The following is a 22,862-nucleotide window of genomic DNA, read 5'->3' on the forward strand; positions in this document are numbered from 1 at the left end:
ATATCTTACCTTGCTTTGCATAAAATTTATTTCTGCAAGGCGTGATGTGTATATTTTCAACTGTTTTTAGTATCTTGGAAAATCAGATGTTTTTAGGTGCCAGATACAGAGTTCTATTTCCTTAGTAAAATTAGATGTTTTGTTGAGACCAACATTTATTGTGTAGGTTTAGCAACAGCAGAGCCACATTGCAAGAGCTCTGAAAGATGCCCCTTTGAAGAAGCCATATAATGGTTCATTTATGATTATACAATTTGCCCAGAAGAGACAATTAGCACTTTAGTACTGATTTGTTTTATCCTCATTCTTTACTCCACGGATATTTGAATCAGTATGGCATTAGATACCCTGTGATACTAAGACGCCAAAATCACGTGGAAATATCTGGAAGGCAATCACACACTACCATGGCTACCAAGGTCATGTCTGAACTTCGATGAGGATACATTGCTATGGTAGCTGGCAAAAAGCCAAACAAAATTTTCAAACAATAAATTACCAAGCAAGGCCTTGCTAAGGGAAACCCAGGATTCAAAGAAAATCCCAGGGTGCAATGGACACAATTTACTGGGAGTGTTGAAACACTATCAATACAAAGCCAGCAAAGGGTCTGAATAGAAAGCCTTTGAAGACATTCCCATGTTGAAAGAAATGCAAGTATTCATATAAAAATCAATTATATTTATGTAGGAGTAATTAATAATTTTTTACTTGATGTGTATGCATTTCAGTACTTTAATAGCTATTTCTATTTGCCTAAGAAACAACAGTCAATTAATTAGTGTGGAGAATCAAGAAATATGCCAGACATCTTTTGTGCCAAGAAAATGTCTTGTGGAACCCAGAGGACAATAAAAAACGTCCGCACATTAACAACCTTACGGAACTGATAAAAGTTCTTAAGCGATTTGCTGGCAGCCACCACATTCAGTTTCTCAATTGCATCCCACCACCACTATATTCTATGCACGAACTTACTAAGCTAAAATACTAATGAATGCAAATCACCTTACTAATCCCCGCAATGTGAATTTGCTCTACAAGCAAAAGTTCCGGTCAACTTTAATAGCTATATGCACTTATTCTGCAAATTAAGATTTAAAATTAATCATCAATTATTTACATTTGGGATAGATGGCTATCAACAAAAAAAAAACCCAAAAAGATCCAGCACAGCTCATGTTGTTCCATTGAAGTATTTACGAAGTTGTGAAGAAGTCTCACTACTGAATCATGCCTGCAGTAGTTTTCTCTGACCATCATCCGATGATTATTGATGACAGAATACGACACTGGCATATTTCTAATGTAATAGTAGTAGCCTCAACATGCCTTTCAAATTTCAATTAGCTCTACATGCTTTTCAAACTTCAATTAGCTTCTTAACAATTAAGAAACTGGAACATAACGAGCAATGTAGGGAAGTATGCAATCTTCATTACAATTAAGATATTACAGCACTTGGGGACATCCTCTATGCTAATGAAAGCTATATCTGGGCCAAAATGTTTGACTCTCTTATGGAGATTGGACAGCAAATCAAGTAGGACTTTTAAAATGCACTAATGATGGCTCATGAGCTTGCAACAGAATAACAGAACGATTTGATCTTTCACTGTCTGAGAGAATCCCAATGCTAACTTGGAAAGAATGAGTCTTTTGTAATTGTATTAACTGCAAAGCACAGCCAGGAACATTATTCTGCCTGGAAAGCACTACACAGAGAGCAGAGAGGGCAAGAAATTGGTTTTGTGCCTGATCCCAAAGTGATGTAGAGGGTGTGCCTAGGATTTACGCTATAGGACCATTTCAAATCATATTCAGAAAGTTATTTCCATAATATTGTTGGGCAACTAATGCCAATTAATCTCAGTGGTGAACTTCCTAAAATGAGCTGGCTGGGACATTGGGCAGAGCTCATCCGCATGTAATCCCTGGGTGGGGATGAGTCTAGGCAAGCAGTAAACCTATCCCAATTCATTGGAAATAGATATAGATTAAATATAATTTCCCCCTCGAACCTCATTTTGAGTATTATTGAATGACATAGGGTCACACATCGCCTTCAACAGCTGCTAGAATTTCAAGGCAAATAACTAGAAGGCTTCACTTCTCATTAGATGCTTCTCCATCCACAGATGCGGCTTTGGATTTTTAATATTTAATAATTTCCATCATCCTTGAAGGTGCCAATATTTGCCAGGGTGGTGGTTCACTGGAACAATGTCTGTATAAGCATGCTACTGAAAAGATGTCAATATCTGTACAGGGTCCCTAGTAATATTAGTGCATTCAGGGGTTACCACCAGAGGAAATTTTTGTTCACCCATGCATTGGAGTTGCCTCTGCTGGTTACAAAACACAAGCATCGCAAATCATCTGGAAGCCAAATGATTCCAAATGTGCAAATTAGCTCCAAATGTGCAAATCGCATAAAAGGTACAAGGACAAACAAAATTCTTGGATTATAATTTGTGTTATATTACTGCTCACAGAGCTCTGCTTCATTAAGAGTTTGAGGAGATTGGATAGGTCACCAAAGACTCGTGTAAAACTCTACATATGTATAATAGACAGGATTCTGACTGTTTGCATCACAGCCTGGTATGAAAGCTCCAATGCATGGCATTGAAGAAGGGTGCAGAGTAGGGTAGGCTCAGCCAGCTCCATCATGGGAACAACCCTCCTCTTCATCCAGGACGTCTGCAAGGAGTGGTTCCTCAAGAAGGCAATATCCATCATTAAGGCCAATCATCACCAGCCTGAAGATCCATACTCAACATTTTAGGAACAGTTTCTTCACCTCCTCTATCACAATGTTTCAATGAACCACCTCTTCACTCCTCTTTGACACTTTTTTTTGTAACTTTTAGTAATTCTTATGCTCTGCACTGTATGGCAGCTACAAAACAAGAAATTTCACGACAATAAACCTGATGCTGATTCTGAACCCCCCCCTGTTCTCAAGGTGCCAATTCAGGCATCAGTATTTTGTGATAACTTAACCCAATGACCACTCTTCAAGCAAGGACGAGAGCAACTTATTCAATCTTGAGTGTGAGGGGTTGAACCAAATTGTGTTGTTACCAGTCTTCCAGATGTTCACATATTTTACGGGATAAAAACCAGGTGTAGATGGTTTCCCCTTGCTAATCTGGGATTTGCAACAATTTATACACTCAATTCACATTTAATTAAGCCAACTATTGCGAAATCTTCACTGGATATGAGAAAGTGAGGGGAAGAGGAAGAGGTCTAGGAGTTCTTTGTGCAAAGCTGATTTAGATTCAGGTTCTATTAAATAATAAAAGGAAAATTGGGAACCTAGTAAGAGTTTCAAACAGTTCACCATATTCTTTCAGGGTTCTCCTTATGTGTCTGACATGGCTTGCAGTGGACTATTATGCTACTTGCTTGCAAGACATACTCCAGTGTTATTTAAAGGGATCCTGGCTGAGTAGGTTCCAAGCTGTTGGGTCTACTTCAAGTATGTCTTCCTGAAGAAAAAGTTACACACCTCCCAGTTTCTAGCCCTATACTTACAAGGACCCCAATGCCATCTTCGCCTCTAATCACCAATTTTTAACCCAACCTTTACCTTACCCCAAGCTAGCCTAACCCTTGACCACTCCCCTTCTGCCCTGACCAATTTCCACCCAAACTCTTAGCTCCCCTCACTGCAATCTCTACCTCAATCCTCACCCTCCTCTCACAATTACCAATTTAGACAACTCCCATTTACAAACCAGAACCTTATTGAGATTTAGTAGACATTTATAACACCCACCCACTCTCAAATAATCTGATCTTGCTCCCATTTCACTTTGCCTCTCTCCTCTGCACTCACTCCTCTCTTCTATCATGCCACAGACAATCGGCTTAGCTGATTTCGGCTGCACAATCAATGTTGGGAGAATTCACAAAAGAATAGCTTTTAGCGGACTAAGTATGCAACTCCTATTCTTTAGCCCAAGATGCCTTGGGCTTGAGTATCTTAGGGCTTTACAATAGCAGGCTCTTGAACAAAACACCCAGGCTAATTTAACCTGCCGTTCCACAGTACTACTGTTAGCAAGATAGAGAGGTTTATAGAGTGATTTTAGGATGTAAGGAATATAAGGCTGAAGTTTGGTGAGGTTGAACAAAACAAAATAGACTGCAAACTACTGCTGGGAATTGTGGGATATAATAGAGGGAAGCCATAGAGAGATTTGAAAACAATAATGAAGAATTTTAAGATAGAAGAAAATAATTTTTTATCAGTTTGTCTCAGCGGGTAGTTCTCTAAACGGGAGTCAAAAGTTTTCAAGCTTCACTTCATTACTGCTGAACAAATAATAAGCCTCAATCAATATTCATTTGTCACTTCCCTTCACTGTTCAGTCTAAAACCAGCAAGGCAAAGGATGTAGCTGAATTGCACAAGCTCTTTTCAGGCAGCCCCATTCCTCAGCGAAGGGGAAAATGAAGGAAATCTAGGTACAACTAAAGATGTGGAAATCCTTTGGAATGGTGTTGAGAATGTTGTTGTTGTAATGCAGAGAAATTGGTGCACAGTAAATATAGGTTACCATGGAAATAATAAAGTGGTGGAAAGCAGACCATAATCACTGCAGATCTACAAGCCTGACATTATTAGCTCACAAATCACTGATGACTAGCAGATAGTAAAAAGGTACAGCAGATTGGATGTCTGCCCTCTGCTTTCAATATCTAGGAAAGTACTGAGTTGCTGTAATGGGTGTATTGTTACCTTCATGCAGCAGTTCACCAGAAACCACTGGCTGTCTGGTATATCCTACTTCCATGCCTATGCATTTAAACTAAGAATCACAGAGGAGCCAGAAAGCCTTTCACATAATGGGCATGCTACAATGGTCAATTAACATACCAAACTTCACATCTTTGGACTATTGGAGGAATGCGGAGTACCCAGGGGAAATCCACGTGATCACAAGTGGCACTCAAAGTTAGAGGTGCTCCTGGGTCAATGGTAGCAGCTCTAACAGCAGCACTATTGTGGCTCAATGTTAAAAGTAACAATATTTTATTTAATTTCTGGTATTTAATGGTGTTTTACTTTTTAAAAAATAATTACTTATATCTATCAGAATGATTTTTAAATATTTATTATTAGTGGCATTTAAAAACAGGTCATAGGCCTTTAGCAGGATATATTGCCTGAATATTGTCTGACCACCAACTCAAAGCAGCCCTATAGGAGCTCCTCCACCCCCCTTCCTGGTCCTCACCACTGGTGCTGCGGTCTTTAGTCTCTGTCTATAACGCTGGGAGCAGAAGTACAGCCAGGTGATTGGACTTTCCAAAGTGCAGGCATGGGATGGCATAGTATGCATTCTTAATGGTGGCATAGCAGTGGTTAAATGTGTTGGCTCTTCTGGTTCCACAGGTGATATGTTGGTGGTAGTTGTTTAGAGACTTCTTTAAGCTAGCCTGGTTGAAATCTCCCTCAATGATAGGGAAGGCATTAGGGTGTGCAGTTTCATGCCTGCTGATTATATTGCTCAGCTGTTCCAGACCCTGTCTGAGGTGGAATGTACACTGTTACTGAGATGATGGTGGTAAACTCACTTGGCAAATAAAATAGATAAAATTTGACTGCTAGATATTCCAGGTTGGGTGAGCAGGACTGAGACAGATCCACCACATTTGTGCACCAGAATGAGCAAACTCCACCTACACTGCCTTTAAAAGACTGAGCTGTCTTGTTTTTGCTGACAATGGTAAAACCATCAGACTGGAGTATTGCATCCAAAATTGCTGGTGTGAGCCATGTTTCCTTAAAGCAGAGTACACAACAGTCCCTGATGTACCTCTAGTACAGCAATCTTGCTCTGAGATCTTCAGTTTTATTTTCCAGAGACTGTACATTTGCCAGCAGAACAGTCACGAGTGGAAGTCTAAGGCCTCTGCATTTCAATTGCACCTGTAGACCAGTGCACCATCCCCACTTCTGTTTTCTTGAGGGGGATCTGCACTTGCAACCCAAGTCTCCTGATAGGAGTTATTTACAAACTCCCAAAGAGAAGCAAGGATGTGGACTAAAATTACAACAAGAGATAGAATATTACAATATTACAATCGTTTTGGGGGATTTCAATATGCAGGTAGGTTGGGAAAATCAGGTTAGTACTGGATCCCAAGAAGGGGAATTTCTAAAATGCCGAGGACATGACTTTTTGAAGTAGATCATTGTTGAGCAAGATAGGGGACCAACTATTCTGAAATGAATGTTGTGCAATGAACTGGAAAAGATTAGAGAGCTTAAGGTCAAAGAACCCTCAGGGGAAAATGATCATAATATGATTGAATTCATGCTGAAATTTGTGAAGGAGAAGCTAAAGTCAAATGTATCAGTATTACAGTGGATTAAAGGAAATTATGGAGGCATGAGAGAGGAATAGGCCAAAATTGTTTGGAAAAGAACACTGGCAGGGATGGTGGCAGAGCAGCAATGGCTGATATTTCTGGAAGCAATTTAGAAGGCACAGGAATCATACATCCCAAAATGGAAGAAATGTTCTAGAGTCAAGATGACATAATCTTGACTCACAAGAGAAGTCAAAGCCAATGCAAAAGCCCAAGAGAGGGTGTATAATAGAGCAAAAATTAGTGGGAAGTTAGAGGATTGGGAAGGTTTTAAAATCCAAAAGAAGGCAACTAAAAAGTCATTAAGAAGGAAAATATGGCCTATAATATTAGAGGATACCAAAAGTTTCTTCAGATACATCAAAGTGTATATCAGACAGCTAGAAAACAATACTGGAAAGGTAGTAATGGGGGACAAAGAAATGGCAGACAAGCTAAGTATTTTGCATCAATGTTCACTGTGGAAGCCACTTGCAGTATGGTGGAAGCTCCAGAGTGTTAAGGTTCATGAAGTGCATGGAGTACCATTAATAGGGAGCAAATTATTGGGAAACTGAAAGGTCTGAGGGTAGATAAATCATCAGGAACAGATGGTGAACACCCAGAGTTCTGAAAGAGATGGCCAAAGAGATTGTGGAGGCATTAGTAATGATCTTTCAAAAATCACTAGATTCTGGAATGGTTCTTGAAGACTCAAAAATTGCAGAAGTCACTCCACTCTTCAAGAAGGAAGGGAGGCAGAAGAAAGGAAATTATATGCCAGTTAGTGTGACCTCAGTGGTTGGGAATATGTTGGAGTTTACAATGTGGTGTCAGGGTACTTGGAGGCACATGATAAAATATGCTGTAGTCAGCACAGTTTCTTCAAGGGAAAATCTTGCCTGTCTATTCTGTTGGAATTGTTTGAAGAAGTAATAAGCAGGATAGACAAAGGAGAATTGATTGATGTGTACTTGGATTTTCAAAAGGCCTTTGACAAGGAGTCACACATGAGGCTGCTTAACAAGCTAAGAGTCTATGGTATTACTGGAAAGATACCAGAATAGATAAAGCAGTGGCTGATTGGCAGGTGGCAAAGTACAAGAATGAAGGGAACCTTTTTTGGTTGGCTGCCGGTGACTAGCAGTGTTCCACAGGGGTCTGTGTTAGGATCACTCCTTTTTAAATTATATGTCAATAACTTGGATGATGGAATTGATGGCTTTGTTGCAAAGTTTGCAGATGATAAGAAGATAGGTAGATAGCTTTGATGAGTAGAGAGGCTACAGAAGCACTTACATTAGGAGAATGGGCAAAGAAGTGGCAGATGGAAGTGTATGGTCATGCACTTTGGTAGAAGAAATAAAAGGGTTAAATGGAAAAATACAAAAAAACTGAGGTGCAAAGGGACTTGGGAACCTTTGTGCAGGATTCCCTAAAAGTTCATTTGCAGGTTGAGTCTGTGGTGAGGAAGGCAAATGAGATGTTAGCATTCATTTCAAGAGGACTAGAATATAAAAGCAAAGATGCAATGGTGAGTTCTTATAAAGCACTGGTGAGGCCTTACATGGAGTATTATGAGCAGTTTTGGGCGCCTTAACTTTGAAAGGATGTGCTACCAATGGAGAGGGTTCAAAGGAGGTTCATGAAAATGATTCCAGGATTGAAAGGCTTGTCACGTGAAGAGCGTCTGATGGTTCTGGGCTTGTATTCATTAAAATTTAGAAGAATGAGCGATGACCTAATTGAAACTGAATGGTGAAAGATCTTGTTACAGTGGATGTGAAGAGCTTGTTTCCTATGTGGCAGAGTCTAAGACACAGCCTCAGAATAGGAGGGACATCTTTTTAGAATGGAGATGAAGAGGAGTTTCCTTAGTCAGAGAGTAGTGAATCTGTAATTATTTGCCACAGGCAGCTGTGGAAGCAAAGTATTTACGAATATTTAAGGCAGAGGTTGATTGATTCTTGATTAGTCAGGGCATGAAGGGATATGGGGAAAAGGCAGGAGATTGGGGCTGAGAGGAATAATGGGTCAGCTGTGATGAAATGGCGGACCAGTCTCAATGGGCTAAATGGCCTAATTCTGCTCCCATATCTTATAGTGTTATGGTCTTATCAGGCAGCCTGAAGACCTACACTCAACATTTTAGGAAAGGCTTCTTTCCCCTCTGCCATCAGATGTCTGAAAGGTCCATGAACATTTACTCATTATTCATCTTTTGCAATTAATCTATCTATCTTTATTTATTTATTTTTGGGACGTAGTAAATTTTTAAATACCTTGCTCTGTACTGTTGCCACATAACAAATTTCATGACATATGTCAGTGATAATAAGCCTGATTCTGCTTCCAACAAGGCAAAACCTATCAGCATAGATGGCAGTGATGCATCACTCCACAATGAGCTCAACACCTTTTACGCACACTTTGAAAGGGAGAATGACATTACACCTGTGAAAATTATAACAGCATACAGTGACCCTGTGATCTCTGTCAGAACATTCTTCAAGAGGGTTAACTCTCGCAAGGTGTCAGTCTGTGATAAATTTACCTGGTAGGGTACTGAAAATCTGTGCCAAGGATTCAAGGATACAGTCAACCTCTCACTGCTGTGGTCCGACGTTTTCAATTGCTTCAAAAGAGCATTGATCATACCGGTGCCCAAGAAAAGCTGGGCAAGCTACCTAAACGACTATCGTCCAGTGGTACTCACACCTATTGTGATGAAGTGCTTTGTGTTTTAAAAGATTAGTCATGGCTAGAATTAACTCCAGCAGGAGCAAGGGCCTGGACCCACTGTAATTTGCCAAGCACAGTAAAAAGTCCACAGCAGACCCAATTTATTTATCTATTTTGTATTTTACAGTAATTAAAAACAAATCTGCAGCCCAAACATTGAACTGTTTGCTGTGAGTTTGCATCCATGTGAGCTCAGCCACACCATTTTGCTTGTTGCCTACATTCCACCTTCCCGACGCTGTGTGTGACATCATACACACTACCATCACAAGCCTCCAGACTCTGCATCCCGATGCATATCATTCAACCATGTTTCTCTCTCAACAACCCTACCCACCTTCCATCAGTTTGTCAAATGTCATACCAGAGGAAATAAACCACTGGACCTCTTGCATGCAAGCATTAAAGATGCACATAGCTCCACAGCCCTACCCCCACATGGAAGATCAGATCGCAACCTGGTTTACCTCATACCCTTGTATAAGCCCAAAATACACCTACAGGCTAGTTACCCCCAAGGCAGTAAAGAAATGGTCTCCAGAGGCCATGGAGGCCATGAAGGGCTGCTGTGAGATTACTGATTGGAATGTATTTTGTGAACCATATGGAGAGGACAGTAATGGACTCACTGATTCCATCACTGGCTACATTAACTCCTGTGTGGACATTGCAATACCATCAAGGACTGTTCACTGCTTCCCTAACAACAAACCATGGGTCACCAGTGATCTAAAGGACTCTTCACGACCACAAAAAGAGAGCCTTTAGATCAGGAGACAGGGAAGAATTGAAACATGTGCAGAGGGAGTGAAAGGAGAAGATCAAGGTGGCTAAAGAAGAATACAGGAGAGAGCTAGAGATCAAGCTTGGGCAGAGTAGCACATGGGAGGTATGGAGAGGCATGAAGAACAACACCGGCTTCAATCAGCCTAGTTGTAGAACCTCAGAATGCAGCTGTGAATAGGCTAATGAGTTCAATAGGCTTGACAATTGCTCTCCTGTTAACACGCCCCTTAGCACTCCAGTCCAGATGCTGAGGCATCCAATGCTCTCTCAGAACCAACACCTCCCCTCCAGTTCAATACATGGATGAACAACACAGGCTGACACTGTCTACATCCCTTCTTTGCCCTCCACCTACCATCCACACCTGCACAATCCAACTGCTATTGTCCCAATCTTCACCTCCCCCAGCTCCCATCTTCCACCAACCCAGTCATCATGGGTTCACCTTCACTACTGAGCAGGTGAGAAGGGCTCTGGGGAAACTCAGACACGGCAAAGCATTGGGACTGGAAGGTGTGAACCCCAAGGTCCTGAAGGAGTTTCCTGAGAGGATGTAATGTTAAAATTGTACAAGGCATTGGTAAGGCCAAATTTAGAATATTGTGTGCAGTTCTGGTCACCGAATTATAGGAAAGATATCAATAAATTAGAGAGAGTGCAGAGACGATTTACTAGGATGTTACCTGAGTTTCAGCACTTAAGTTACAGAGAAAGGTTGAACAAGTTAGGTCTCTATTCATTGGAGCGTAGAAGGTTGAGGGAGGATTTGATCGAGGTATTTAAAATTTTGAGAGGGATAGATAGAGTTGACGTGAATAGGCTGTTTCCATTGAAAGTAGGGGAGATTCAAACGAGAGGACATGATTTGAGAGTTAGGGGGCAGAAGTTTAAGGGAAACACGAGGGGGTATTTCTTTACTCAGAGAGTGATAGCTGTGTGGAATGAGCTTCCTGTAGAAGTAGTAGAAGCCAGTTCAGTTGTGTCATTTAAGGTAAAATTGGATAGGTATATGGACAGGAAAGGAGTGGAGGGTTATGGGCTGAGTGCAGGTAGGTGGGACTAGGTGAGATTAAGGGTTCGGCACGGACTAGGAGGGCCGAGATGGCCTGTTTCCGTGCTGTGATTGTTATATGGTTATATGGTTATAGCAGCTGTGTGGAGTTCTCCAGTGCATTTCCAATCTGAGTCTCAGCCTGGAAAGTGTCCTAACTGTGTGGAAAACATCATGTGTGATCCCAGTGCTCAAGAAGGGCCAACCGAAAGTCTTGAATGACCTCCGTCCAGTGGTCCTGACCTCACACATCATGAAGACCCGAGAGAGATTGGTTCCGGCTCACCTCCGCCCCCTCGATCCCCTGCAGTTTGCCTACCAGGAGCACATTGGAGGCAACGATGCTGTCATCTAGCTGCTGAACAGAGTCTACTCCCATTTGGATAAGCAGGGCAACACTGAAGGTCATGTGTTTTTTTATATTCTAGTGCCTTCACTACTATACACCCCTCAGCGCTGGGGGAAAAGCTCTGTTCAATGCAGGCTGGCACTTCCATTGTATCCTGGATAATGGATTACCTGACTGACAGACCACAATTTGTGCAGCTTTAAAGCTGTGTGTCAGCCATGCTATAAACAGCTCTGGGGTCCAACAGGGGACTGTATTGACCTCCCTTTCTGTTTACCCTGTACACTCTGGACTTTAGATATGCACTGCGTCATGACATCTGCAGAAATTCTCTGATGAGTCAACAATAGTTGTGTGTATAAAGGGAGGGCAGGAGGATAGTGGAGGACTTTGTCAAATGGTACAAGCTGAATCATCTGCAGCTCAACATCAGTAAGACAAAGGAAATGGTGATGGACTTTAGGAAGACTAACCCTCACTACTACCTTTAACTATTGATGGTGAGGATGTGGATGTGGTGAGGACTTACAAGTACCTGGGGGGGGTGAACCTGGATGATAGACTTGAGTGGATGAAGCCTCGACTTCCTGCGGGGACCGAGGCCCTTTGGAGTATGCAGGTCTCTCCCTCACACGTTCTACCAGTTTGTTGTCACTAGTACAATCTTCTATGCAGTGGTGTGCTGGGGCATCAACAAAGGTGATGCCAACAGGCTCAATGAACTGATTTAAAAGATTGGCTCTGTTATAGGAGTCAAACTGGACACACTGGAGGCTGTGGTAGAACAAAGGACCCTACGGAAAACCCTGGCAGTTCTGGACAATGTTTCTCACCCTCTGCATGCCACTTTGGTTGAACCGAGGAGCAGTTTTAGTAATAGACTAAGACAGCTGCACTGCTCCAAAGAGCATTGTATGGGGTTATTCTTACCCTTAGCCATTAGGCTCTATAATGAGTTAACCTATAGTCAAGGAAGTGTTGACCTCCCCCCTCCTGTTAGACTGTTCGGGTAATTTATTTTTGATTCTTTCTTGCTTCTCTTCTAATATTTGTCTATTTGTATATCTGAACACTTGTAATGCTACTGTGACTCTCTATTTCCTGTGGGATCAATAAAATATCGATCTATCTTTTATATTTCTGCACTGTACAGTTTTATAAGACAGTGATAGTAAACCTAATTTTGATTTATCCCAAAACACTTTACATCCTATGAAAGACTTTGTGTTGTGGTAACAATTACTAAGGCAGATCTCACAAGTTTCCACGTCAGCTCCTACACAAGTGCCAACAGTGTGCAGCTTGTTGTAGTGCTCATACAGTGCGAACGTCCACAGGACACACCACGGACTTTAAGGAAAGGGCTGTGTGCTGCTGTGCTCGAAAACCTACACAGAATGCTGCCTTCTACTGGGGCTCTTGTGATAATGAAAAGCCCACCGCTGGCAGTGAAAGCTGGTGTTGTCTGGCCTAGGGTGAGTAGCAGCAGTCTCTCAGAAGACAGTGGTGATCAGAGCTACACAGTAAGGACTGGTCTTTGCTTGGACTGTTGCAGCTGCTCCATGCAGGGACATAACACTCAGCTCCTACGGACTCTCTCACACACCAGCTATTGGCTGGGATGGAAGCCGCCAGCTCCATCTCTCTGTCTGGCCGCACAAGTACACAGCTTGTTACCACTGAGAAATCTCTAGCTGTGGGGAAATGGTGGCTGCTCTGTGCTCAGTGGACATCCCACACTTCTCAACACCAAACCTAATGGGGTATCTTCTCCAAATTAATTTGTGGGTGCTTTGTTGCTGGTTTCACGCCAGGCTCCTGGCACAGAAGCATTTCAGTATGGTACTTTTAACTGTGACTCCATTAATTGTCTCATTCTGTGAGTATGCAGCAGGAATTCAAGTAGACTAAGAATACATGAAGACCAAGACAGATGCCACATTAACTGGGACAATGTGGAGGTTACAGGGAGTTAGGAAGGAAGTTGAGAAGCAGGACCACAAAGGTAGTAATCTCAGGATTACTGCCTGTGCCACGGTACAGTGAGTATAGGAATAGAGTGAGGTGGAGGATAAATGTGTGGCTGAAGGATTGGAGCAGGGGACAGGGATTCAGATTTCTGGATCATTGGGACCTCTTTTGAGGCAGGTGTGACCTGTACAAAAAGGATGGGTTGCGCTTGAATCTGAGGGGGACCAATATCCTGGCAGGGAGGTTTGCTAAGTACGTTGGGGAGAGTTTAAACTAGAATTGCTGGGGGGTGAGAAGTGAACTGAAGAGATGGAGGAAGGGCTGGTTGGTTGGCTCACAAATAGAGAAAGCTTGTAGGCAGTGTGAGAGGGAGGACAGGCTGGTGACAGAGAAGAGATGCGCTCAGACTGATGGTTTGAGATGTGTCTATTTTAATGCAAGAAGTATTGTGAACAAAGAGGATGAGCTTAGAGCATAGATCAGTACTTGGAGCTATCATGTTGTGGCCATTACAGAGACTTGGATGGCTCAAGAGTAGGTGCCAGGCTTTAGATGTTTCAGAAAGGACAGGGAGGGAGGCAAAAGAGGTGGGGGTGTGGCACTGCTGATCAGAGATAGTGTCATGGCTGCAGAAAAGTAGGAAGTTATAGAGGGATTGTCTACTGAGTCTCTGTTGGTGGAAGTTAGAAACAGGAAGGGGTCTTTTTTATAGACCACTCAATAGTAACAGGGACATCAAGGACCAGATAGGGAGACAGATCCTGGATCTGTGTAATCATAACAGGGTTGGTGTGGTGGGAGATTTTAATTTCCCTAATATTGATTGGCATCTCCCTAGACCGAGGGGTTTAGATGGAGTGGAGTTTGTTAGGTGTGTTCAGGAAGGTTTCTTGACCCAGTATGTAGATAAGCCTACAAGAGGAGAGGCTGTACTTGATCTGGTATTGGGAAATGAACTTGGTCAGGTGTCAGGTCTCTCAGTGGGAGAGCGTTTTGGAGATACTTATCACAACTCTATCTCCTTTACCATAGTATTGGAGTGGGATAGGAACAGACAAGTTAGGAAAGCGTTTAATTGGAGTAACCGGAAATATGAAGCTTTCAAGCAGGGACTTGGAAGCATAAATTGGGAACAGATGTTCTCAGGGAAATGTATGGCAGAATTGTGGCAAATGTTCAAGGGATATTTGCATAGTGTTCTGCACAGGTATGTTCCAATGAGATAGGGAAAGGATGGTAGGGTACAGGAACTGTGGTGCACAAGGGCTGTTGAAGATCTAGTCAAGAAGAAAAAAGCTTATGAAAGGTTCAAAAAACTAGGTAATGATAGAGATCTAGTAGATTATAAGGCTAGTAGGAAGGAGCTTAATTATGAAATTAGGAGAGCCAGAAGGGGCCATGATAAGGCCTTGGTGAGCAGGATTAAGGAAAAACCCAAGGCATTCTATTAGTAAGTGAAGAGCAAGAGGATAAGACATGAGAGAATAGGATCAATCAAGTGTGACAGTGGAAAAGTGTGTATAGAACTGGAGGAGATAGCAGAGGTAATGAATATTTTGCTTCAGTATTCACTACAGAAAAGGATCTTGGTGATTGTAGGGATGACTTACAGTGGATTGAAAAGCTTGACCATATAGACATTAAGAAAGAGATTCTGCTTGAGCTTTTGAAAAGCATCAAGTTGGATAAGTCTCTGGGACCGGATGAGATGTACCCCAGGCCACTGTGGGAGGCAAGGCAGGAGATTGCTGAGCCTCTAGCGATGAACTTTGGATCATCAGTGGGGTTGGGAGAGGTTCCAGAGGATTGGAAGGTTGCAGATGTTGTTCCCTTATTCAAGAAAGCGAGTAGAGATAGCCTAGGAAATTATAAACCAGTGAGTCTTACTTCAGTGGTTGCTAAATTGATGGAAAAGATCCTGAGAGCCAGGACCGTGCCTTACAAGCCTGATTGAAATTTTTGAGGATGTGACTAAACACATTGATGAAGGTAGAGCAGTAGACATAGGGTATATGGATATCAGCAAGGCATTTGATTAGGTACCCCATGCAAGGCTTATTGAGAAAGTACGGAGGCATGGGATCCAAGGGGACCTTGTTTGTGGATCCAGAATTAGCTTGCCCACAGAAGGCAAAGAGTGGTTGTAGATGGGTCATATTCTACATGGAGACCGGTGGCCGGTAGTGTGCCTCAGGGATCTGTTCTGGGATCCTTACACTTCGTGATTTTTATAAATGACCTGGATGAGGAAGTGGAAGGATGGGTTAGTAAATTTGCTGATGACACAAAGGTTGGGTGTGTTACCGATAGTGTGGAGGGCTGTCAGAGGTTACAACAGGACATCGATAGGATGCAAAACTTGGCTGAGAAGTGGCAGATGGAGTTCAACCCAGATAAGAGTGAGGTGGTTCATTTTGGTAGGTCAAATATGATGTCAGAATGTTGTATTAATGGTAAGACTCTTAGCAGTGTGGAGGATCAGAGGGATCTTGGGGTCCGAGTCCATAGGACACTCAAAACTGCTGTTCGGGTTGACTCTGTGGTTAAGAAGGCATACCGTACATTGGCCATCCATGGGATTGAGTTTAAGAGCCAAGAGTTAATGTTACAGCTATATAGGACCCTGGTCTGACCCCACATGGAGTACTGTGCTCAGTTCTGGTCACCTCACTATAGGAAGGATGTGGAAACTATAGGAAGGGTGCAAAGGAGATGTACAAGGATGTTGCCTGGATTGGGGAGCATGCCTTGTGAGAATAGGTTGAGTGAACTCAGTCTTTTCTCCTTGGTGCTGTGGAGGTTGAGAGGTAACCTGATAGAGGTGTATAAGATTATGAGAGGCATTGATGGTGTGGATAGTCAGAGGCTTTTTCTCAGGGCTGAAATGGCTAATGTGAGGGTACAGTTTTAAGGTGCTTGGAAGTAGGTACAGAGGAGATGTCAGCGGTAAGCTTTTTATTCAGGGAGCAGTGAGTGCGTGGAATGGGCTGCTGGCAATGGTGGTGAAGGTGGATACGATAGGGTCTTTTAAGAGACTCCTGGATAGGTACATAGAGCTTTGAAAAATAGAGGGCTATGGGTAACCCTCGGTAATTTCTTAAGTAAGTATATGTTCAGCACAGCATTGTGGGCCGAAGGGTCTGTATTGTGCTGTAGGTTTTCTATGCTTCTACTTTCTATGTTGGAAAATCAAAGGTCAACTGAAGGGGTAGCCATCAGGACTGAGGCAAGCAGGGGTGCAAACACTCCCAGAAAGAAACACCAACAACTGCATACTGAAGACGTCATCTTGACTGGTGATGAAATGTCTGCGTGCAGGCTAATTGCCAAGTTCAGCAAATGCCACCACATCAATTGCAGCAGCAATGCTAAGCAAGGTGCCCCATTTTTTCCCGATTATGATTTTGCTCCAAGGTCTCCACTCAAAAGTGCAAATTGGTCAGCATATCAGAGCAAGTCAACTCCCCACAGCTAACTTTAATAAATCAATTATTTTTGCTATTAAGCTCCAAAGTAATTAACCAAATCTTCATGTAAATTTTTCTCACTTAGAGATAGTTTCTTTTCAGCATATTTGGCCACTGCCAGAGTTTCATGATTATGATATGCATATTTTTTTACCTTTATACTGCTGCATAATTTCAATACTTCCTGTCGCCTGAATACCTGAAAGGTGTTGAAGATATTTAATGGAAGTGGGGAAGGGATTTGGTGGGAATGGGAATTACATTAATATACAGTAATTGTCAACACTCTACAAACAAGACAAAGTAAGAACGGCACCTCGCCTCACAGGGTGTCTCCGCACACATCCATCCCTTTCCCAGCCTAGGTCCAACTCTCAATGCACCTGTGTGAAATTCTAAATGCACTAAGTACTGTGTGATCACAATGCAAACTCAGCACGCAGTTGAAGGGGTGAGCTTACCTGTGAGATTCGTTGCTTCCTCTGTGCTCTGAGCCTGTGGCTATGTTGTGTCAGTGGGAGTGGTGGGGGCAACATTGAAGAGGGTTTTGTTAATTTTCTCTCTTCAGATTGCCTCTGATGATCTGTCAGGAAAAAAGAACACAAAAACAGTTCTGCTGACTGCTGGTTGAATTAAATTTTCTCATTGCTGGTGAGGCCAAGTATACCTCTCAAACCTTGAAGCAACCCCTTTGCATCAATTCCCAGCGCAGTTAAACACCTTTCACCCATTTGAATGACTTTCCACACTGAGATGGTGCCTCTTCAGAACTCAAGTCTATATCTTTTTATTCCTGGCTTTGCTCAGGAGAGCACACCACATTTCCAATTATTGATCATGATTGCAGCAGGTCATCAGCTGAAGTACAGATAGGAAACTTGCTACATATTGTTTTCAGGAGCTGAGCACAAATCAGCTGGCCCAATTCCCTCACGAGAATGCTAAATGCACTTCATAAAGTAATCCTCTGGTATTCTGTGAGGATCTGAGGTTGTAATGCTTTTCCCTTTCGCTCTTGCATCAATTTGGATGCTCCTGGCACAAAATCTATTGCATTGTGTAAATCACTGCTTGAAATTATTTACAAGTTAAGTGATCCATGGAAGTTATAATGTAAACACAATACAATAGCAGACAACCAGTAAATTACAGAACATGTATTAAGGATTACTTCAGAAGCCTCACTGTCCATTTGGCTTCTCACAACAATGTCTTTAAGAGGAAGTCTCCAGTACGTAATTAGAATTTTCACTTCATTATAAATAGACCGACAATTTGTAAGCACTATACAATATATGAGCCAATTTCATTGAAAAGGCTGATTTAAATGCTGCGGCTAAGCTTGCTTTGAAACACATGCTACTTCTGTCTCACCATTGTCCTTCAAGCTCTTTCACTGCCTTAATTAAACAACATCAGGAATCACTTGAAAATAGCAGTTACCTTGGCAGATAACATGAATAACCATTAAAAAATTTTAAAAACAGGTTGTAGCAAACAGGAAGCTAGTAACAAATCCTTAAACCGGTTCATAAACTGTGATTCAGTTCATGTGATTTATAATCCCTAATCTGAAGTCTCTACCATAGGTCCAAAGAGCATAAATAGTTCTACTGGGTTAAATAAATACTTAAATGGACTTTAAGCCTTCATTTGCCCAATTTCTATGTTGGCATGAAAAATACTTCCATTCTACAAACCTCTGCATTAAATGAACAATGACGGATAAAATTGATAATATCATGCCCGCTACTGCCTTTTTAAATGTAGCCCATTGTGTGAAGCTAGAGGCTTTCTCTGCTCTTAGCCAAGATCAGTGATGAATTTACAGCACTGCTTTGCACATATTTGAGATCCAAGATGGAGCAGTAATTCCTCTCAAAATGCTAAATTGCTCAGAGTGAAGTATTTTCACTTCAATTCGCATTAGCAACGAATGGCACTTTGTGATATGATATGACTGAGTTCCCAGTGATATGACTGAATTCGCCGACAGTTGTTCCCATTTCTGCAACACACACACTCACACACACACACACACACGATTCTGTGAAATCATGATTAAAGACAAAGGCTTTGCACAGACTACATTTGAATACCAAGTGTACCTCTTTCACCTTGTCTGCGATAGCGACCCATTGTGCTCCGACTTGCTTTGCTCCACAGAATGTAGCCTTGCAGTATTGCAGCTCAGGGCAAACTTCACTATGGCAGAGGATAGAGCTGAGGCACCCAATCCGCTGGCTGCCAGCTGCACACTGGGCAATGCTGCTGCCCAGAGAGACTATTTGCTTTGCACAGGACTTCAAAATGACAAAATGATGCTGAATTGATTCAGTCAGACGCAGCTGAGAATGAAGCCATCACGGGTTGCACCAGCACAGCAGTACAATGGAGCTGTAGTAGCTTCTGATACTCGCCAGACAATTCATTCAGTCCATAGAATGGGCTGTCTGATTTTTAGTTTCATTCATTAGGCTGAAAACCACAAATGCACGATTTGGAAAATTAACTTTCTTTCTGTCAACAATGTTGTGATTATTATCAATCAAGCCCTTTATTATGACTGAATTTTTATTTAATCCTTAGACTGCAATGAGGCTGACTAAGTACTCACTGTCAAAGTATCTGTGACTTTTAAATAACTGACTGAAAATGTTGTAGTTTGGTGCTCCAGGGTGATCACTTTGTGATACCTTTCTTCAAGTGTAAGGAGATGATTTAGTAGGTAGGCCTCTGTTTTACTATGTTCAGCTCATCTAAAGGCTGTAGGTGAGATTATAAAGTGGTCAGTCTTTGGCCTTACAATCCCAGCAGGCCTCATTCCTTTAATATCACTTATTTTTCTGATACCTTTGCCCCAGAACAACCATTACTCATACTTACTTAATTGCTGCCCTTGACTTGTCTCCCACCTTTGCCTTCTCAAGCCCAAGGGGTGAAGGTGTTGTGTACACTGTGCATAGCTGGCTACCCTGGAACTATTCAATCTGGCTGGCTGGGCAACATTTCACAATGCTTAAACCCCTTTCCCCTGGACTTTCTTCTGCACCACTCTCTCCTGCACTTTCCTCTAAATCTCTCCCTTTAACCTTGCTTCACTATCAAGTCTATTCTCATTCTGGATTATATCTAGTCTGGCTGAATTTCACTCCTCTTTCATCATATCTCCTTCATGTCCTCCCCCGAGCTCCTCTCTCTATGAAGCATGCCTGTATCCCTGACTCTTTACTTGTCTCTATGCTAGCTGATGTTAATAGTGTCCTCTTGCGTGCTTATCACCTTTTTGCAGACCTCTGCCAATGCTTTCATCTTCAAGGAAGCACATATCCCACACCCTCTACTATTCTTTTCTTCACTCTCATCTCAAAACTCCCCTCTAACCAGGACCATTTTTATACTCCATTCAAGCCCATTCCTCCTCAATAGTTACTAGTGTAGCTATTTATTTTCCCTTGCACCCTTACCTAGCTGACTTTAAATAGAATAGAACTTTATTGCCATTGCTCAAGACAACAAGCTTGTGGTGCTACTCCAGTCAGTGGCTTAATTAAAAATGAACAATGATCCCATATTTACAATGAACAAGTGACCAATGGTCTATGGCACTCTAAGACTTCTGACAAGCTGGGATGCAGCATTACTCAGCGACATAACAGCACTCGGGAAGAAGCTGTTTTTCAGTCTGACTGTCTTGGCCAAGATGTTTCTGTATCTCCTACCAGAAGGCACGAGATTGAACAGACAGTGTCCGGGATGGAATGGGTCTTTAATCACATTACGAGCATGCAGTAGGCAGTGAGAGTTGTAGATTGCCTCGAGGTCAGGTAGTTGAGTCCCAGTGATGTGCCTGGCTGTCCTAACTACCTGTTTGGAGTGCTTTGTGCTCTGTCTTGCTGCAGCTGGACTACCACACTGTCATTCCATATTTCAGTATACCATCACACATCGATAAAAATTGGCCAGCAACCTCTGAGGCAGATTGGCTCTCCCTAAGCACCCTATGTTCCCTGTTTAGCTGCTGTGGTAGCAAGTTCCATGTTCCCACCACTCTCTTGGTATAGAAGTTATCCCTGAATTCCCATATGGATTTCTTCATCACTGTATTTGCCTTTTCCAGTTTCACTAATCTATGGAATTTTTTTCCCCTAGCATTATACATTTGATTATCCTGCATTGCTACAAGTAGAATTTCAGGCACCCTTCACCCCTGGAATACTTGTTGACATGAGGGCTTCATTTCTACGACTTCACTAATCCAGAAACAAGTCTTTGCAAATGGAGAGAGTTAAATCACTTAATGCTGGAAATATTCAGCAAGCTATTGGTAAGACAAAGTCTTTCAAGTCAATGATCTTTCTTTTGAATGACAAGAAGTCTGCTTTAAGTTGCAGAGAAGGTAGAGGGTGGTGAAGAGAATCAGAGTTAAACGTTATGATGAACAGTCAATAACCTAAAGAATTAATTCCATTTTTTGCTCCACTGATGCTGCCTGGCTTTCTGATTATCTCCAACATTTTCTTTCTATCACCACATGTTTTGGTATGTCAGCTGCCTATAGATTAGACCATAAGACCATAAGACATAGGAGCAGAATTAGGCCATCTGGCCCATTGAGTCTGCTCCGTCATTCAATCATGGCTGATCCTTTATCTTCTCCTCCTCAACCCCAGTTCCCAGCCTTCTCCCCATAACCTTTGATGCCATGTCCAATCAAGAACCTATCAAACTCTACTTTAAATACACCCAATGACCTGGCCTCCACAGCTGCATGTGGCACAAATTCCACAAATTCACTACCCTTTGACTAAAGAAATTTCTCCGCATCTCTGTTTTGAAACGACGTCCCTCTATCCTAAGGCTATGCTTTCTTGTCCTAGACTATTCCAGCATGGGAAACATCCTTTCCACATCCACTCTGTCTAGGCCTTTCAACATTCGAAAGGTTTCAATGAGATCCCCCCCTCACCCTTCTAAATTCCAGTGAGTACAGACCCAAGCCATCAAACGTTCCTTGAATGATAACCCTTTAATTCCTGGAATCATCCTTGTGAACCTCCTCTGGACCCGCTCCAATGCCAACACATCTTTTCTAAGATGAGGGGCCCAAAACTCTACACAATACTCAAGGTGAGGCCTCACCAGTGCCTTATGAAGCCTCATTAGATTAGTTTACTGCATAGACACCAGAGTGCAATGAAATTCCTTGTTTGTATGAAGCTCACAAATGCATGGTAATGATAAAAAAACAATAAATACAGCAATGAACACAGAAACAGCAGAGTGCTGCAGAGATTGTGGTGCAGTCTGAAGTACTGAACCGGGAATAACAGAGAGGTAATATTAAGAATGTAGCAGCACCACCAGGAGACGGTTGTGAAGGAGGTATGTCAAATATCCATTCTCAACAGGCCTTTTTTAAACATGGTAGAGGCTTTGTTCATTGTTTTTGCCTCAAGGAGAAATTAATACCTTCAGTAATAACCCTTCACTCTGTTAGTCTTTTAGTTTGGCCTTATTGACTCTGATTAATTTCTGATCTTTTTTCTCTCTCTAATTCCTCAATATCACCAGTTTCTACATTTTGATTGCAAATACTATGCCTTGGTACATTCAGTCTTGAACTGATTTACACCATTCCATCCAGCTTTTTAAAATATCCACTTTTCACATAATTCAGTTCTGCTGCTGTTACCATCCTGACTCACCCTGAATCCTGTACTGGCTGAAGTACCTTGGGCCAATTTCACCATTGCCTTTGAACAGCAGGCTGAAGTAAGGTTTCATACCACAAACCGACCATGTCCCACCAGCAACTGTGAGAACTGAGCACTTCTGCAATGTTCCCCAATTAAACAGTCTGTTTCCTCATCTCTCACTGCTTGGCAAATTTCAAGAATTCAAGGAAACTCATGGTGTGATGCGTAGTCACTTTCCAGGACCCGAGAGGCTTATTGCTAACCTCAGCTTTCTAGCACAGAAACATGATATTTCCAGGAATCAGAGTCATCTTTTTTGAACTTAAGAAGTTAAACTTCTAACAAATATTTCTTGTTCATCCTCTTGTCTTACTGGCTGATGATTTAATCAAGAAAGAAGCAATGAGGCCCATATTGGCCCAATTAAAC

General features: G+C 42.1%; 1 protein-coding gene across 8 annotated transcripts in view; it reads right to left on the reverse strand.

The window, feature by feature from the left end:
* Positions 1 to 22,862, reverse strand: part of nhsb (Nance-Horan syndrome b (congenital cataracts and dental anomalies)) — a 452,286-nt gene that overhangs the window by 60,724 nt on the left and 368,700 nt on the right. For 4 of the 8 annotated variants that reach the window (XM_059967993.1, XM_059967994.1, XM_059967995.1 and 1 more), the window contains one exon: positions 17,196 to 17,317. In XM_059967993.1, coding sequence (XP_059823976.1) covers positions 17,196 to 17,317 — 122 coding nt within the window. Of the gene's footprint in view, positions 1 to 17,195; positions 17,318 to 18,108; positions 18,143 to 18,177; positions 18,218 to 18,842; positions 18,982 to 22,862 lie in introns of those variants that run through there. The other 4 variants (XM_059967996.1, XM_059967998.1, XM_059967997.1 and 1 more) reach the window with 4 other exon arrangements.

This window comes from Hypanus sabinus, chromosome 4, assembly GCF_030144855.1.
Source record: "Hypanus sabinus isolate sHypSab1 chromosome 4, sHypSab1.hap1, whole genome shotgun sequence".
NCBI classification, from domain to species: domain Eukaryota; kingdom Metazoa; phylum Chordata; class Chondrichthyes; order Myliobatiformes; family Dasyatidae; genus Hypanus; species Hypanus sabinus.